Raw genomic sequence first — 20,459 nt, forward strand, 5'->3', positions numbered from 1 at the left:
ACAATGGGTTGCTGTAGTTCATCGACAGTATCAATATCTTCACACACACAAAAAAATCCTACGGGTTCACGTCGGTGCATGTGGAAGGCCACGGAACTTGCAACCACGAGCGATACGCTTTTTGTCAATGATTTGTGCCAGTTACTTCTATTAGGATTATTTGCTTGGTTTGTTGTACGCTACTTGCCCCTTCCGCTTGACCCTACGTAAATATGAATAAGGAGTTTGGATACAGGTACCTGCTGATATAAATCTGTATTTAACACAATATAGTATGTAGTTATCTCTTCACACTATTCTTCACATAGCTTATACTCAAATACTGCTCATTCCGTTATTGTTACCGTGTTATCCTCTAAGAAAACAGTGATTTTCGTATACATTACTTCCAGCATAGGAAACAATAGAAATAAAAAAGCACTTAAGGGCAGTCATGTTTCACTAAAATTAGTACATATGAAGAAAACTGCACATTACAGGTGGACCGCAAAACCACTGTACGGAGACAATTAGAAATAAATAAACAATAGTGCACTGTGGTGCATATGAGAACGAACTAACTGCTCCACACAGTTAAAAGATCAGTTTTTCAAAACCACTTAATTGTGTCATTCCGGCGCATAAATTTTTAAATTTACCTCAAAGGTACGTACAACCTTCCTCTGTAATGGATGCGTCACCCTCCATCTCAGCGACGCTTCCAACACCAAGGTGTCGACAAATGCGAAAAAAGGCCACAGCTGAGACGTTCATGAGAGGTGTAACGTGAGTTAATTATGTCAAATTGATACCACATTTGACGACAATACTCTTCCCAATGCCATAGTGAACGTGCCACACGATGGGAGGGTTGTGACATCCCCTCTTACTCACATTTCACTTCTTCTTTTGACACCTCTGGGATGGACAGAACAGCAACACCCGGCCTTGAAATCACGTGATTTGTCCATGGGTGGCCAAGGAAAACATTCCGGACATACTGCCTCTCAGAACTGACACGAAAACGCCTCAGGAAGAGGCATAAAGGGAGTCGATAAAACCACCATTTTCCTTGAGGTGTTGTTTCCACACATTTCACGATGGAGAAAACGAAAGTTTGCAGTGCCTTGGGCAACAGGACGACATTCTTGATAACGTTTGATACTGCTGAAAACCTTTGGACGTTTCAACCCAACTCTGAAGGCATTCAACGTGCTCTGACCCTTTTGAGGTGTAGCGCGACAGCAATGTTTGCTCTGGTATACGGGGAGGCACCATTGGGGGCCGTTCAAAACCATTAGACGAAATCTGAACGTGACCCGAAGCAACAGATGAGTTCTCTGTTCCAAATGGTTCAAATGGCTCTGAGCATTATGGGACTTAACATCTGAGGTCATCAGTCCCCTATAATTTAGAACTTCTTGAACCCAACTAACCGCAGGATTTAAAATATGTGTGAATAAAATGGTAAAGAGTCCCCCTAACATGCCAAGTTCGGCAACAGCCTCGGTGCCTCCCATGCAGCTTTGTTGGATACGTTAAAAATATACGTTTCAGAAACTTCCACATAGATTCAGCCTCGCTGCTGATCTAATGCCTGAGGCGTATGCAACCTGTTGGGTGTGGTTTGCCTACCTTCAGGCGCTAGACCCGCCGTTATACTGAATTGGTGTTGAAATTTCCGACAGGTACATTTTTAAGATGCTCAACGAAAGTGTGTGTGTGGCACCGAGATAGAAATAGAAGCTGCATGTGTTATTGTCTGGACAAGACTCAGTATCAAGGGTGGGTATAATATGATAACTAGATCCTTCTATTGCCCACCAGACTCATTTCCCGACCCAGACCCTAACCGAAAACTTGAGAGAAAATCTCAGTTCACTTGTGCGTAAATTCCTCAGTCATACTGTAATCATTGGTGAGACTTTAATAATCCAACAATTAATTCTCAAAATTTGTTCTGGTGCCAGTGGGTGTGCAAAGACATTCTTTAAACATAAAAAAGCAAAACAAGGGTAATGGAATGTAGTCGAATTAAATCAGGTGATATTGGGGGTATTGGATTAGAAAATGAGACACTTAAGGTAGTAGATGAGTTTTGCTGTTTGGGCACCAAAGTAGCTGATAATGGTCGAAGTAGGGAGGATATAAAATGTAGACGGGCGATGGCAAGGAAAACGTTTATGAAGAAAAGAAATTTGTTAATATCCAGTATAGAATAAAGTATCAGGAAGTCTTTTCTGAAAGTATTTGTGTGGAGTGTAGGCATGTATAGAACTGAAATATGGATGATAAGTAGTTTAGACAAGAGAAGAATAGAAGCTCTCGAATCTGGTGCTACAGAAGAATGCTGAAGATTAGATGGGCAGATCACGTAACTAATGAGGAAGTACTGAATAGAACTGGGGAGAAGAGGAATTTGTGGCACAACTTGACTATAAATAGGGATCGATTGGTAGGACACTTTCTGAAGCATCAAGGGATTACCAATTTAGTATTGGAGGGAAACGTGAAGGGTAAAAATCGTAGAGGCAGGCCAAGAGATGAATACACTAAGCAGATTCAGAACGATGTAGTTTGCATTAGTTACTCGAAGAAGAAGAGGCTTGTACAGGATAGAGTAGCATGGAGAACTGCATCAAACCAGTTTTTGGACTGAAGACCACCACCACAACAACAACAACAACAATAACAATTGGTGGGAGTGCAGAGACATTCTGTAAGACATTACTAAATCCCTTTTCTGAAAACTACCTAGAACAGACAGTTAGAAAGCCAATTCACGATGGAAATATATTGGTTTAATGGCAACGAATGGACCTTACCTCTTTGAGGATGTCCACATCGAAACTGTTATCAGTGACCATGAAGCGGCTGACACAACAATGATTACCGAAGTACAAAGAGTAAGTAAAATAATCAGAAAGATATATATATCTTCAGTAAACTAGATAAAAAATCACTAGCGTGATATCTCTATGAGGAACTTGAAACTTTCAGAACAGCTCAGCAACATGTAGAGGAACTCTGGATCAAGTTTAAAAGAACAGTTGACCACGCACTGGAGAGATATGTACTCTGCAGAACAGCCTATAATGGGAGGGAGCGTCAATGGTATACAGTCACTCTAAAGAAACAGAGATTACTGCATAATAGGGGTAAAATAAAGCGTACGGCTATAGAGAGAGAGAGATGCTGAATGAAACGCGTTTAGTTGTCAAGAGAGTAGTGCGTGATGTGTCTTCAGTGGCTACTCTAGCAGAATATTGGCAAATGATCATTCACGGAAACCAAAGATGGTTCAAATGGCTCTAAGCACTATGGGTCTTAACATCTGAGGTCATCAGTCCCGAAACCAAAGAAACTGTGATCGTGTGTAAGGGCTGTTAGTTGGTGTCCAGTCCCTAGCGAATGAGACACTGAAACTGAAGGTAGCAAAGCAAAAGCTGAAATGCTTAACTCCTCTTTTCAAATGTTCCTTTACAAAGGAAAATCAGCTGATATCGTTAAAATTGAACAAACCTCCAGGCCCCGATTGCAATCCCTGTCAGATTTTGTACTGAATTTGCGGCTGAGTTAGCCCATCTTCTAACTATAAGCTATCGCTGATCTCTCGAACGAAAAACCGTGCCCAGTTCTTGGTAAAAAGCACAGGTCACACCCTTCTATAGGAAGAGCAGTGGAAGTGATCCACAAAACTGCTGTCCAGTATCCTTGACATCGATCTGTTGTACAATCTTAGAACATATTCTCAGCTCAAACATAATGAGGTATCTTAAACAGAATGAACTCCTCAGTGCCATCCAGTATGGATTTCGAAAGCATCAATCATGTGAAAGCAAACTCGCACCTTTCTCACATGGCATACTGAAAGCTTTGGATCAAGCAATTAGGTACATACAGTAGGTCTTGATATCCGAAAAGCATTTGACTCGCTACCACATCTACACTTACTGTCAAAAGTACGATCATACACAGGATATCAAGTGAAATTTGTGACTGGATTGAGGACTTTTCCGCACGGAGGACGCAACATGGAGAGACATCTTCAGATGTATAACTAACGTCGAGAGTACCCCAGGGAAGTGTTTCGGGACCATTGCTGTTCATGTTGTATATTAATGATCTTGCACGCAACATAAATAGTAAAATCAGGCTTTCTGCAGATGATGCAGTTATCTGTAATAAAGTACTATCTGAAAGAAGCTGCATAAGTATTCAGTCAAATCTTGATAAGATTTCATAGTGGTGCAAAGATTGGCAGATTGCTTTACATGTTCGGAAATGTAAAATTTTGCACTTCTCAAAACGAAAAAACGCTGTATCCTATGAGTATAATACCAATGAGTCACTGCTGGAGTGGCCAACTCATACAAATACCTGGGCGTAACACTTCGCAGGGACATGGAATGGGATGATCATGTAGGTTCAGCCGTGGGTAAAGCAGGTGCTAAAAAAGTGGGGAAGTGCAATCAGTCTACAAAGGGAATTGCTTAAAAATCATTCGTGTGGCCGGTTCTAGAATATTGTTCAAGAGTGTGGGACCCATACTGCTTAGGACTAACAAGCGACATTTAACGTACACAGTGAAGGGCAACACCAATGGTCACAAGTTTGTTTAATCCGTGAGAGAGTGTAACAGAAGATATTGAAGGAACTGAACTAGAAGACTGTTGAAGATAGACATAAATTATCCCGAGAAAGACTATTAATAAAGTTTCAAGACCAGCTTTAAATTATGACTGTACGAATATACTGCAGTCCCCTACATATCTCTCATATAAGGATTGTGATGACAAGATCAGAATAACTACGGCACGCACAGAGGCATTCAAACAATTATTCTTATAGTGCTCCCTACGTGAACGAAACGGGAAGAAAGCCTAATAACTAAATGGTTCAAATGGCTCTAAGCACTATGAGACTTAACATCTGAGGTCATCAGTCCCCTAGAACTTAGAACTACTTAAACCTAACTAACCTAAGGACATCACATACATCCATGCCCGAGGCAGGATTCGAACCTGCGACCGTAGCAGCAGCGTGGTTCCGGACTGAAGCGCCTAGAACCGCTCGGCCACATCGGCCGGCCCTAATAACTAGTTCCATGGGAAGTACCCTCTGACAAGAACCTCACGGTGGTTTGCAGAGTACAAATGCACATGTAGATGTAGATGTGTTGCCGAACTGGTGTCTTAGAGGGAGTCTTTTCCATTTACTCACGCATATATTAATGTAGAACCCCACCCCCTCTCGCACACTCCCGCGATCACGCCACGGGAGGGCGCGAACCAGAAAGCTAAAACAGCATAAAACCCATTTGTTACTTCGGATTACGTTCAGATTTCCTCTAATGGTTTCGAACGGTTTGTAGTTGTCCCAGAGAAAAAATTGCGCTCGCACTATACTCTTGCGGCCCCACAATGTCTTTAGAGTAGTGTTGAAACGTCCAAGGGTTGGCAGGTCTGTTCAACGTTGTCAAGAACGTCGTCCTGTTGGTCAAGGCACTGTGAACTGTCGTTTTCGACCGCGAAATCTAAAGGCTGGTTTCATTGACGTCCTTTATGCCAACCGCTGAGGTGTTTTCGCCTCGATTCCGAGCGGCAGTTCAAAATGGTTCAAATGGCTCTGAGCACTAAGGGACTTAACATCTGAGGACATCAGTCCCCTACAACTTAGAACTACTTAAACCTAACTAACCTAAGGACATCACACACAGCCATGCCCGAGGCAGGATTCGAACCTGCGACCGCAGCAGTCGTGCGGTTCCGGACTGAAGCCGAGCGACAGTGTGTCTGAAATATTTCACTCGGCCACCTTTAAGGCAAATTTGAAACTTATGTTCAAACGTGTGTGAAATCTCATGGAACTTAACTGCTAAGATCATCAGTCCCCAAGCTTACACACTACTTAACCTAAGTTATCTTAAGAACAAACACACACACCCATGCCCGAGGGAGGACTCGAACCTCCGTCGGGACCAGCCGCACACTGCATGACTGCAGCGCCTTGGACCGCTCGTCTAATCCCGCGCGGGTCAAACTAATGCGTCGGAAAGAGAGACAGTTACAGGGTTTCAAAAAGGTGATCCTTTAATTTCGCTGAACGGAGTATTTTACTTAAAAAAAGGACAGAACTGTGAATTTCTAGTAAAACACTGTATACGCACAAGGTTCACCACAGAGTAATCAGGGCAGAAGCAAGTAAAGGATGAAAAGGGGCAGCTGGAAAACTTCTCTCGGCAACTCATTTACTGTGAAGCAGTAGGCGGCTTATTGCACCTGTCAGCGTTTCATAGACGGCTGTCAAGGAACGGAAACAGACGGTGAAAGCAATATAAACAAATGGAGCCCGGAGAAAAGGCGTCGGCTTCGAGCTGTGGCCAGAGGCAGCAGCCGTTTGCCGGAGTCCGGGTCGACGGCGGAAGCTTCTCGCAAAAGCCCCGTGATACTGCCTACTCCTGCTAGGCTCCATATCCACACTAGAAAGAGTGAGCAGTACCCCGGCCTTTTGCGAACACTTCTCGTTGTCTGGCGCTGCGTTGTCCACGACGTCGACGGCAGTCATCTGGAAAACAAAACTACACGTGACTCGAACTCGGGACCTTTGCCTTTCGCGGGCAAGTGCTCTACCAACTGAGCTACCCAAGCACGACTCATGCTCCGTCCTTCGAGCTTTAATTCCGCCAGTACCTCGTCTCCTACCTTCCAAACTTTACAGAAGCTCGTCTGCGAACCTGCAGAACTAGCACTCCTGAAAGAAAGGGTATTGCCGAGACATGGCTTAGCCACAGCCTGGGGGATGTTTCCAGAATGAGAGGTTCGCAGGAGAGCTTCTGTCAAGTTTGGAAGGTAGGAGACGAGGTACTGGGGGAATTAAAGCTCTGAGGACGGGCCGTGAGTCGTGCTTCGGTAGCTCAGTTGGTAGAGCACTTGCCCGCGAAAGGCAAAGGTCCCGAGTTCGAGTCTCGGTCCGCACACACTTTTAATCTGCCAGGAAGTTTCATATCAGCGCACACTCCGCTGTAGAGTGAAAATTTCATTCTTTAAACTACACGTAATACACTACTGGCCGCGAAAACTGCGGCCACGTGAAAGCAGCATGCAACAAACCTCAAATTGGAACGAAGCGGACTTCATGCTTGGATAAGCAATAAATAATGTATTAAAGTAGCAGGAGGACTAATTCTTCACCAAAATATTCATGCGACTAACAGTCACGGCACTAGCGCCAGTAATGAATGAACTGAATTTGCAAACGGGTACCAGCATAACCGCAGAGAGTAGGTAGGAATGCAGAACTACTGATTAGCGCCATTACCATTCTGCAAATAACGGAAGATACACAGCGCGTTATTTGTTCAGAAATCGCACTTCATACATTGGTTGTTCGTGAAACTATCAAGTTATGTCTCGCGTCAGAATGAGAAACGTCTCCCAGCGCGCGTGGGAGTTCGTCAGCGTCATGATTGTGGCCTGCCGAGATTTCGGTTAGTCAATAAGGGACTGTCGGTCCACACTGATGCTAAACACTATTTTTAAATTTTCTTCCCCAAACTAGTTCCAGCTACAATATCGCCATCACCAGTGAGATTTTCTTTATTCTAAAACACGCAAAATTAGCGTCGTTACAAACATCACAGATCGTTATCACATGTTACTTTTTGGTTCCACATACTGTATTGTGGGAATAGTTTTATAATAAATTTTTATTAAATGAAACAACAAGTCTACTGTTGTTGTTCCATTTAATGTCAATAAGTCACGGTGAAGCATAATGTAAAATGTTCGCATTTAAAAATACATTTTTACTTAATGTCACAACATGGTATCTACGTGCGATGTCCTTTTTTAGGCTTATTTTCTGTGCCCTTTCTCCAGCGCTTTTTTTCAATGTTATACTGTTGCAAATTGCAATAGTGTTTTAGGTACAGTTTGGTGTGCATTAAGTTGTTACCTAATCTGTCTTGTACTCACGTTCGTTAGTCGACTCGCAGTTGCTTCAAAGCGCAGAAAAATATAACTTTTTCATTTTGGCCGCATTTCAAAACACTGCGACATCTCGATGTTCGGGTGAGTCGCGAGGACGTATCGCGTACTGGGAGAAGATTGTGGAAACTGAATCGAGTGTTCTGGCGGCTTCAACTGCTTATTTACGTCTCTTGTGTGATGGAGCCGGCCGGAGTGGCCGTGCGGTTCTAGGCGCTACAGTCTGGAACCGCGAGACGGCTACGGTCGCAGGTTCGAATCCTGCCTCGGGCATGGATGTGTGTGACGTCATTATGTTAGTTAGGTTTAAGTAGTTCTACGTTCTAGGGGAATGATGACCTCAGAAGTTGAGTCCCATAATGCTCAGAGCCATTTGAACCATTTTGTGTGATGAAAGAGAGATCTCAGGCCCGCGCGCGCGTCTGTGTGTGTGTGTGTGTGTGTGTGTGTGTGTGTGTGTGTCAATAAGTAGAAGAAAACAAGAAACTAAAATTTCCTGGACCTTACTATTACAAGAGACGACAATAACCGACATAACTTTTCCATCAAGGGAAAACCTACAACCACAAGCACAGTTATCCACAACTCGTAAGTACGCCAGTTCAAACACGTCCTCGACAGCATAGACAGAACACCTTTAAAACCTGAAAATTACACACACACACACTTCTTTTAATCAAGCAAATTCATGTTGAAAATGATTACGACCTGAGACAATTAAGAAATCCAGGAATACACCAACTCACATGCAACTCCTCTTAATCACAATACATACGACAAAAAAGCAGAAACTTGGGAACAACAGAGTACATAAGGGCTCTGAAGAGTCACAGCACACATTCCACTTTCGTGGAACACTTAATAAATAAAAACCATCGCCCCACAAACATCTAAACGTATCTACGAAGCCTGAAACACAGCAACACCTTACACTGAAAACTAAGAATAGAAGAAAATCATTACACACAGAAGGATACAATCAAGAGGAAAAACGTAATAAATGAAACCGCAACATTCTGCAACATCACACTCTTTACAGCATAAGGAGAACTGACACAGGACACAGAACAGGAGCACACGAACACACACACACACACACACACACACACACACACACACACACACTCGGAAATTGTAGCAGGTATTCTGACGACTTCTGTTCCTCATTTGTTTGTCTGTGTGTGATGGGCGAGTGATTATATACACAGACACACAAATGAGGAACAGAAGTCGTCAGAACACCTGCTACAATTTCCAAAACCTTGTCGCAATATGCGATACAGTGTCGCAACACACGTGAACAGGAAGATGGCGTAATGTTCTGAATTACCGCCAAGGTGAAAAAGTTGGTTTTTTCTGTGTTTAAAAGTAACTGCAAGCCAACCTACTAACGTGAATACATGAAAAGAAAAAAATACTTAGGTAACTTATTGTTACCTAATCAAAACACCAACAGAATGCAAAAGAAAGGCCGGCTGGTGTGGCCAAGCGGTTCTAGGCGCTTCAGTCTGGAACCGCGCGACCGCTACGGTCGCAGGTTCGAATCCTGCCTCGGGCATGGATGTGTGTGATGTCCTCAGGTTGGTTAGGTTTAAGTAGTTCTAAGTTCTAGGAGACTGATGACCTCAGATGTTAAGTCTCATAGTGCTCAGAGCCATTTGAACCACTTGAACATGACAGATTGCCTAACAACCTAGTGCGCACCAGAAATGTACCCAAAACACTATGGAAATTCCGAATAGTATCACACTGACGAATATGTAAGTTCACTTTTTCATATTTGTTAATATCAGCCGCCCACACAGTTGCAGACGATATGCTATATGCCAGTAAACGACAGAACACACAGAAATGTGACGACAAAACGGCAACAAACATAGAAACCAAGTAGTGACTTAAAAGTATAAATTTATTAGAAAACTATCCACGCAGTAAAGTATCTGGAACCAAACAGCACACACGTAATAACGTTTTGTAATGTCCGTACCGATCCTAGTTTTGCTTGTTTTAGAATAAAAGAAATCGCATTGATGATAGCGATATTGTCTCGGGAACTAATTTCGGGGAGAAAGTTAAACAAAAGTGTTTTGCATCAAGGCGGACCTACAATCCCATGCTGTTTTTATGTAAACACAGACTAAAGGATGAGTTTTCAAGATACCATGCTTGCTTCGGTTTATCGTTCCGCTATATACCTATGCTCGCGTTGGAAGGGATCCCTCCATACACAAAATAAACACTGTCCGAACAGGCACTGAAGGCCGAATGGTACCGACCGGCCGCCGTATCATCCTACATCTACATGGATACTGTGCAAATCACATCCAAGTGCCTGGCAGAGGGTTCATCGAATCACCTTCACAATTCTCTATTATTCCTATCTCGTATAGCGCGCGGAAAGAAAGAACACCTATATCTTTCCGTACGAGGTCTGATTTCCCTTATTTTATCGTGGTGATCGTTCCTCCCTATGTAGGTCGGTGTCAACTAAATATTTTCGCATTCGGAGGAGAAAGTTGGTGATTGGAATTTCGTGAGAAGATTCCGTCGCAACGAAAAACGCCTTTTTTTTTTTTTTTTTTAGTGATGTCAAGACCAAATACTGTATCATTTCTGTGACACTCTCTCCCATATTTCACGATAATACAAAATGTGCTGCCTTTCTCTGAACTTTTTCGATGTACTCCGTCAGTCCTATCTGGTAAGGATCCCACACCGGGCAGCAGTATTCTAACAGAGGACGGACAAGTGTAGTGTAGGAAATCATCTTAGTAGGTCTATAGGACAGTTACATTTTCTAAGTGTCCTGCCAATAAAACGCAGTCTTTGATTAGTCTTCCCCACAACTTTTTCTATGTGTTCCTTCCAATTTACGTTGTTCGTATTTGTAATATCTAGGTATTTAGTTAAATTTACGGCTTTTAGATTAGGCTGATTTATCGTGTATCCGAAGTTTAACGAATTCCTTTTAGCACTCATGTGGATGACCTCACACTTTTCGTTATTTAGGGTCAACTGCCACTTCTCGCACCATTCAGATATCTTTTCTAAATCGTTTTTCAGTTTGTTTTGATCTTCTGATGTCTTTATTAGTCGATAAACGACAGCGTGATCTGCAAACAACCGAAGACGGCTGCTCGGATTGTCTCCCAAATCGTTTATATAGATAAGGAACAGCAAAGCGCCTCTAACACAACCTTGGGGAACTCCAGAAATCACTTCTGTTTTACTCGATGAGGTTCCGTCAGTTACTACGAACTGTGACCTCTCTGACAGGAAATCACAAATCCAGTCACATAACTGAGACGATAATCCAACCCTTAGGCGTCACCGGCTGTGGATACAAAGGGGCATGTGGTCAGCACACTTCTCTCCCGGTATTTGTCAGTTTTCGTGACCGGTGCCGCTATTTCTCAATCAAGTAGCGCCTAATCTCGAATTTTCTCTTCGAGGCCATTACGCGAGTTACGTGGGAGAAAGATTTCCGAGTCTTCCGAAAAGTGCTCTATGAAATTTCAATAGTAAAGCTCTCCGCGATGACAACGCTCTCTTGTAACGTCTGCCAATGGAGTTTGTTGTGATCCTTGTGACTCGCGCCGGCTAAACTATCCCCTGACGAAACGCGCCCCTCTTAGTTTCATCTTCTCTATCTCTTCTATCAGTCCAATCTGGTACGGATCCCAGATAGATGAACAATACTCAAGAATCGGTCGAACAAGCGCCTTATAAACCACTCCCTTCCTGGATGAGCTACATTTCCATAAGGAGATAAGAACAAAATAACCTCTCTTTCGCACACCTGGCAATTCGGTCATCAGGCGTTACATTTCTCTCATGAAATAGGCCGTTGGTTTACCCAATCTCCAAGATCCCCGCGACGTTATCTTTGAACAAGATGACGCAAGATTTCTGACCTACTTCAGTACAGTGGGTGCTCCGTTGTTTTCGCGTCCAGCACGTCCTTCATGTTCCTCAACCATTCAGAACTTCTTCTCATGTGTGGCCTGGAGACTGGCATGTCGCCACTTGTCAGCCACTGTGACTAATGGGCTCTATCATAGAAATGAAACAGGATGAAATGACGTACTCCTCCCTGCCACACAAGCTCAGTCCGATTCGACGCCCAACTTGGTTACAAATATTGTTCTGTATACTAAACTTCACACCCTATGCGTCACCACACCATCTACACTTTTAATCATGTGTCCTGCCTTCTACACTGTATAAGCACAGTAAATGTAATTTCGGCACTCGCAATCCTTCCTGGTGTTGCATTTTTAATGTCCAGGAGTGTAGATTAGTAAAACAACGAACGCATGATACCTATTTTTTGAAGCAATGATGCATAAATAGCTGACAGCTCAGCTACGTTCTCACCTAATGCTAATGGTGGCTAATTCCATAAAATCTGATTTAAATTTGGATTTACGTCATTATAACAGCAAGAAGCTGTTAAAAATTAACACGGGAGACCCCACGGGAAACACTGAAAGTCACGCGATATGGTAGAAGTTTCGCCGTCACTGCAGGAAAAGAACGGGGCAGCTGAAACATTTCCAGTTGTGCGAAGGAGCCACTCCTGGGAGAGTGAGCTGGCCGGACCGCGGTGCCGTGACCAAAGCTCGTATTTCTGCCGAGGGGAGGCATTCATCCTCGACAATAGAGCGCCGCCTGATTTACAACAGGCAGGCTTTACGCGCAGTGTGTCCGTTGCCGGTTCGTTATGCAACCCGTAACACTGGCAATACTTAAATCAGATCCTGCAGAGATTATGCGTCTGTAAGGACCACCCACGCGCAAAGCGCCGCGCCGCACCGCAATATGACACGTCGCGCGATAGCAAGGTGGAGATATTCAAGTGGTGCTACCATCGTGTATACCAAGTCAAAGCTTAATCGTTTTATTCAGCTGGACTCTCCCAAGTGTAGTGAAGCGAGTTCGAACATGGACATGTCACACTACGACAGTTAACCGAGTTTCAGCGTAAAAAATATAGAAATCGAAGCAGGTAAAATTTGATTCTGGAACATTGTAGGGAATTCGTTGTCCGTGACTCACAAAATCCAGTACGGCGATTCCCGTAAATCAATCGAAAGTCACAAAAGTAACGACTTCACAAAATAGATGCATGTCTAACGTGACGACATACATTCAGGCAATGTGTACAACGCAATATTAAACAGTAGTTTTCAAAGATGGTTTATGTTTTAGCTACTAGCTGCTCTTTCTGAGCTGGAAGAAGAGTAGCGAGCAACGACACGCTTCCTGAAATTGTCTGAAATGTGCCTCATGAGATTCAGGTAGAGGGACTGATCTGGACACTGCATGTTCCGATCGTTCGCTGTTGAAATCGTTCAAATGGCTCTGAGCACTATGGGACTTAACATCTATGGTCATCAGTCCCCTAGAACTTAGAACTACTTAAACCTAACTAACCTAAGGACATCACACAACACCCAGTCATCACGAGGCAGAGAAAATCCCTGACCCCGCCGGGAATCGAACCCGGGAAGCCGGGCGCGGGAAGCGAGAATGCTACCGCACGACCACAAGCTGCGGACTGCTGTTGAAATAATTCACCTATGAGGCGAGTCCTGCGTCATCGAACGACGTCGCCGGCCGTTGTGGCCGAGCGTTTCTAGGCGCTTCAGTCCGGTCGCAGGTTCAAATCTTGCCTCGGGCATGGATGGTGTAATCTTGCCTCGGGCATGGATGGTGTGCTGTCCTTAGGTTAGTTAGGTTTAAGTAGTTCTAAGTTCTAGGGGTCTGATGACCTCAAATGTTAAGTCCCATAGTGCTCAGAGCCATGTGAATCATTTTTTCAAACGATGTCGTCTTCCATGCTGAAATCCATGAAGATTATTTGCGGCCAACCTTACATCGCGCTGAGACTAATGAGGATTTCCTTTACGTCACCTGATCGAAGAATTCTGCCAACTGCCGACTCCTCATGATTATGATGATGTGCGTCGAACTACATTCCTCTAAGCGACATGATAATCTAAAGACAAGAATCACGTGGTCTGTCATTTGCTATTTTCACGCAGTCGTCCTACATGACATCGTCGAACTACTAATTGAGAAAAAACAATACAGTAAACGAAACCTCTATAAAAAATTGTGCCGTTATTCGACAGCTATTACAAATTACTTGCATAAGTCAGAAAATTTGTCACATCGCCGCCAACTATAATGTAGCGTACCTCGATATATTTACTTGTTACGGATGTACAGCGTGTCAGGACAAGCAATATAGAAACACGGTTGTAATAAATGAAAAGCACCAGTTTGCTTTAGTTCTACAATATTATTTTTATTTTTAACCGGTTTTCGGCTTACAGGGCCATCTTCAGACATTTACTGAGTATTATCACCAAAATAAACCGCTGATAATACTCAGTAAATGTCTGAAGATGGCCTTGTAATAAATTAGTAATAATACTCAGTAAGATGGCCTTGTAAGCCGAAAACCGCTTAACAATAAAAGTAATATTGTAGAACTAAAGCAGACTGGTGCTTTTCATTTATTATAATGTTGTTCTACCAAGAACCGACGGAAGATTCTGTTAACATAAATCTATATTGCAGTACCTATTAAGTTTTATAACATTACTTGTCCAACATTGTACACAGGAACTCAAACATTTTTATGCATCGTGGTACAGTTCACAGATATCGAAACGGTGCCCCACCTTTAGCCACATTTCCATAAGGATGACAGGTGTTATGGCCTCTACTTCAAATGGTTCAAATGGCTCTGAGCACCATGGGACTTAACTTCTGAGGTCATCAGACATTTCCATAAGGATGACAGGTGTTATGGCCTCTACTTCAAATGGTTCAAATGGCTCTGAGCACCATGGGACTTAACTTCTGAGGTCATCAGTCCCCTAGAACTTAGAACTACTTAAACTTAAGTAACCTAAGGACATCACACACATCCATGCCCGAGGCAGGATTCGAACCTGCGACCGTGGCCGTCGCGCGGTTCCAGACTGAAGCACCTCGAACCGCTCGGCCACACCGGCCGGCTATGGCCTCTACTGCGACGCAGGTTCAACGTCTCAGATCTACCAGATCGCGAACCTGTATTCTGTAAACAATGGCTCTGATACACCGCCATGCACTGAAATCCTGCTGAGTCAGATCGGGAGACCAAGGGGGCCGGGCAATGGGCGCCTCCCCCCCCCCCCCCCCTTCCGATGGATGCAACGCTCAAGGAACGTCTCACGGAGAAATTTGGTAACATCGCCATGATAGTGGGGCGGGGGGAGGGGGCACCATACTGTTATAAAATGACGTCAGGAGGCATCTGTGGAAGTGCACAGCTCGTCAGCACGGTGAGATACGTGGTCGTGCGGTAGCGTTCTCGCTTCCCACGCCCGGGTTCCCGGGTTCGATTCCCGGCGGGATCAGGGATTTTCTCTGCCTCGTGATGACTGGGTGTTGTGTGATGTGCTTAGGTTAGCTAGGTTTAAGTAGTTCTAAGTTCTAGGGGACTGATGACCATAGATGTTAAGTCCCATAGTGCTCAGAGCCATTTGAACCAACGGTGAGATAGGTGTGCCTGTCACTGGCGCGCATGCGCCTTGCGAGTCAGCGCTGTTCATGAGATGGTGAGGATTATTTCTCGGAGAGTGTCTCTGCCGATTGTGTATTTGCCCAATAACATAAAATGTCGAGTTCTTTCGTCATAAGGGTTTGCATGCGTGTACCTCTAGCCGGCACGCGCTGTATTTTGGGTGGCCTGTTTCAGCTGCCTCACCCTGCGCGTAACAGGAATAAGACCGAAGCAAATATCAACCCCTGTGGTATACCTGTAGTACTTCTTCCCCACTCTGAAGTTGTTGCTTCGTCGTGTCCTCTCCCTGGGTCCCTTAATGTAACCTGCACTATTTCAGTCACTGTTATTGATGCTGTTGTGGTCTTCAGTCCAGAGACTGGTTTGATGCAGCTCTCCATGCTACTCTATCCTGTGCAAGCTTCTTCATCTCCCAGTTCTACATCTACATCTACATCATCCGCAAGCCACCCAACGGTGTGTGGCGGAGGGCACTTTTCGTGCCACTGTCATTACCTCCCTTTCCTGTTCCAGTATGGTATGGTGCGCGGGAAGAACGACTGTCTGAAAGCCTCCGTGCGCGCTCTAATCTCTCTGATTTTACATTCGTGATCTCCTCGGGAGGTATAAGTAGGGGGAAGCAATATATTCGATACCTCATCCAGAAAAGCACCCTCTCGAAACCTGGACAGCAAGCTACACCGCGATGCAGAGCGCCTCTCTTGCAGAGTCTGCCACTTGAGTTTGCTAAACATCTCCGTAACGCTATCACGGTTGCCAAATAACCCTGTGACGAAACCCGCCGCTCTTCTTTGGATTTTCTCTATCTCCTCTGTCAAACTGATCTGGTACGGATCCCACACTGATGAGCAATACTCAAGTATAGGTCGAACGAGTGTTTTGTAAGCCACCTCCTTTGTTGATGGACTACATTTTATAAGGACTCTCCCAATGAATCTCAACCTGGCACCTGCCTTATCAACAATTAATTTTATATGATCATTCCACTTCAAATCGTTCCGCACGCACACTCCCAGATATTTTACAGAAATAATACCAGTGTTTGCTCCGCTATCATATAATCATACAATAAAGGATCCTTCTTTCTATGTGTTCGCAATACATTACATTTGTCTATGTTAAGGGTCAGTTGCCACTCCCTGCACCAAGTGCCTATCCGCTGCAGATCTTCCTGCATTTCGCTACAATTTTCTAATGCTGCAACTTCTCTGTATACTACAGCATCATCCGCGAAAAGCCGCATGGAACTTCCGACACTATCTACTAGGTCATTTATATATATTGTGAAAAGCAATCGTCCCATAACACTCCCCTGTGGCACGCCAGAGGTTACTTTAACGTCTGTAGACGTCTCTCAATTGATAACAACATGCTGTGTTCTGTTTGTTAAAAACTCTTCAATCCAGCCACACAGCTGGTCTGATATTCCGTAGGCTTTTACTTTATCAGGCGACAGTGCGGAACTGTATCGAACGCCTTCCAGAAGTCAAGAAAAATAGCATCTACCTGGGAGCCTGTATTTAATATTTTCTGGATCTCATGAACAAATAAAGTCAGTTGGGTCTCACACGATCGCTGTTTCCGGAATCCATGTTGATTCCTACAGAGTAAATTCTGGGTTTCCAAAAACGACATGATACGTGAGCAAAAAACATGTTCTAAAATTCTACAACAGATCGACGTCAGAGATATAGGTCTATAGTTTTGCGCATCTGCTCGACGACCCTTCTTGAAGACTGGGACTACCTGTGCTCTTTTCCAATCATTTGGAACCTTCCGTTCCTCTAGAGACGTGCGGTACACGGCTGTTAGAAGGGGGCAAGTTCTTTCGCGTAGTCTGTGTAGAATCGAATTGGTATCCCGTAAGGTCCAGTGGACTTTCCTCTATTGAGTGATTCCAGTTGCTTTTCTATTCCTTGGACACTTATTTCGATGTCAGCCATTTTTTCGTTTGTGCGAGGATTTAAAGAAGGAACTGCAGTGCGGTCTTCCTCTGTGAAACAGCTTTGTAAAAAGGTGTTTAGTATTTCAGCTTTACGCGTGTCATCCTCTGTTTCAATGCCATCATCATCCCGGAGTGTCTGGATATGCTGTTTCGAGCCATGTACTGATTTAACGTAAAACCAGAACTTCCTAAGATTTTCTGTCAAGTCGGTACATAGAATTTTACTTTCGAATTCACTGAACGCTTCACGCATAGCCCTCCTTACTCTAACTTTGACATCGTTTAGCTTCTGTTTTCTGAGAGGTTTTGGCTGCGTTTAAACTTGGAGTGAAGCTCTCTTTGCTTTCGCAGTAGTTTCCTAACTTTGTTGTTGTACCACGGTGGGTTTTTCCCGTCCCTCATAGTTTTACTCGGCACGTACCTGTCTAAAACGCATTTTACGATTGCCTTGAACTTTTTCCATAAACACTCAACATTGTCAGTGTCGGAACAGAAATTTTCGTTTTGATCTGTTACGTAGTATGAAATCTGCCTTCTATTACTCTTGTTAAACAGATAAACCTTCCTCCCTTTTCTTACATTCCTATTAACTTCCATATTCAGGGATGCTGCAACGGCCTTATGACCACTGATTCCCTGTTCTGCACATACAGAGTCGAAAAGTTCGGGTCTGTTTGTTATCAGTAGGTCCAAGATGTTATCTCCACGAGTCGGTTCTCTGTTTAATTCCTCGAGGTAATTTTCGGATAGTGCACTCAGTATAATGTCACTCGATGCTCTGTCCCTACCACCCGTCCTAAACATTTGAGTGTCCCAGTCTATATCTGGTAAATTGAAACCTCCACCTAAGGCTAAAACATGCTGAGAAAATTTATGTGAAATGTATTCCAAATTTTCTCTCAGTTGTTCTGCCACTAATGCTGCTGAGTCGGGAGGTCGGTAAAAGGAGCCAACTATTAACCTAGCTCGGTTGTTGAGTGTAACCTCCACCCATAATAATTCACAGGAACTATCCACTTCTACTTCACTACAGGATAAACTACAACTAACAGCGACGAACACTCCACCACCAGTTGCATGCAATCTATCCTTTCTAAACACCGTCTGTACCTTTGTCAAAATTTCGGCAGAATTTATCTCTGGCATCAGCCAGCTTTCTGTACCTATAACGATTTCAGCTTCGGTGCTTTCTATCAGCGCTTGAAGTTCCGGTACTTTACCAACGCAGCTTCGACAGTTTACAATTACAATACCGATTGCTGCTTGGTCCCCGCATGTCCTGACTTTGCCCCGCACCCGTTGATGCTGTTGCCCTTTCTGTACTTTCCCAAGGCCATCTAACCTAAAAAACCGCCCAGCCCACGCTACCCGTGTAGCCGCTTGTTGCGTGTAGTGGACTCCTGACCTATCCAGCGGAACCCGAAACACTACCACCCTATGGCGCAAGTCGAGGAATCCGCAGCCCACACGGTCGCAGAACCGTCTCAGCCTCTGATTCAGACCCTCCACTCGGCTCTGTATCAAAGGTCCGCAGTCAGTCCTGTCGACGATGCTGCAGATGGTGAGCTCTGCTTTCATCCCGCTAGCGAGACTGGCAGTCTTCACCAAATCAAATAGCCGCCGGAAGCCAGAGAGGATTTCCTCCGATCCATAGCGACACACATCACTGGGGCCGACATGAGCGACCACCTGCAGATGGGTGCACCCTGTACCCTTTCCTACTGCAACCTACATCCTTCTGAATCTGTTTAGTATATTCATCTCCTGGTCTCCCTCGACGATTTTTACCCTCCACACTGAACTCCAATAGTGAATTGGTGATCCCTTGATGCCTCAGAACATGTCCTACCAACCGATCCCTTCTTCTAGTGAAGTTGTGCCACAAATATCTCTTCTTCCCAATTCTATTCAGTACCTCTTCATTAGTTATCTGATCTACCCATCTAATCTTCAGCATCCTTCTGTAGCACCACAACTCGAAAGCTTCTATTCTCTTTTTGTCCAAACTATATATCGTCCACGTTTCACTTCCACACATGACTACACTCCATACCAATACTTTCAGAAAAGACTTCCTGACATTTAAATCTATACTCGATGTTAACAAATTTCTCTTCTTCAGAAACGCTTTCCTTGCCATTGCCAGTCTACATGTTATATCCTCTCTACTTCGACCATCATCAGTTATTTTGCTCCCCAAATAGTAAAACTCATTTACTACTTTTGGCGTCTCGTTTCCTAATCTAATACCCTCAGCATCATCCGATTTAATTCGACTACATTCCATTATCCTCGGTTTGCTTTTGTTGGTGATTTCAGTCATATACGATCAAATTGTGTAATGTATTGTACGTTTAGTTGTGTGTCGTATACGTGTGGAGCACGCGTCTCACACTTGTAGGGGTGGCGCGGCGCCTGCACAGTGTTTTCACTTGGTGGCGGCGCGGCCACACGATGGTATCTTGGTGGGGCGGCGGCCGGCCGAGTCCCCACACGGCGAGGGTTGGCGGCGGAGCGTGTCGGAGCGCCTGGGCCGCTATCGGCGAGCCTCATCGCCGTAATGACTCGCCGGCCGCGCCACGCACGCGTCCGTCCACCCCCGCACCTCCATTGGGAAAGTCGCATTCCAAGGCGCACCGCCGTCTCTCTGGCGCCGAATCTACCACTGCGCACGTGGCTCCCTCCTGTCTTCCTCCACACCTGTCTCCAAAAAGACGCGATCGGACTATCGGACTACGTTTTCTTTTGGTTACTCCGGTTTTCGAGACATGTTTCGTAACAGCTGTACTAAAATTCCCCGGGATACGATGGCGTGGTCTTCTGGGATCTGTTAGACGGCCCATCTCAGAATGCGGAAGACATGTTCAGGCGGAATGGGAGTTCGTAGCTTCCAGACCACACAACGACTCGCGACTGACTCCCTGTTACGTACTGCGGTTCGAAAGTGTAACGCCACGTGAGTAAT

At 44.5% G+C, this 20,459-nt stretch overlaps 1 protein-coding gene across 1 annotated transcript in view; it reads right to left on the bottom strand.

The window, feature by feature from the left end:
- LOC124795591 (sterile alpha motif domain-containing protein 1-like) overlaps positions 1 to 20,047 on the bottom strand; it is a 129,052-nt gene extending 109,005 nt beyond the window's left edge. Inside the window, exon 1 of the mRNA XM_047259663.1 lies at positions 19,868 to 20,047. Within this exon, the coding sequence (XP_047115619.1) occupies positions 19,868 to 20,047 (180 nt within the window). The remainder of the gene's footprint in view (positions 1 to 19,867) is intronic.
- Positions 20,048 to 20,459: the final 412 nt, after the last annotated feature.

This window comes from Schistocerca piceifrons, chromosome 4 (assembly GCF_021461385.2).
Source record: "Schistocerca piceifrons isolate TAMUIC-IGC-003096 chromosome 4, iqSchPice1.1, whole genome shotgun sequence".
NCBI classification, from domain to species: domain Eukaryota; kingdom Metazoa; phylum Arthropoda; class Insecta; order Orthoptera; family Acrididae; genus Schistocerca; species Schistocerca piceifrons.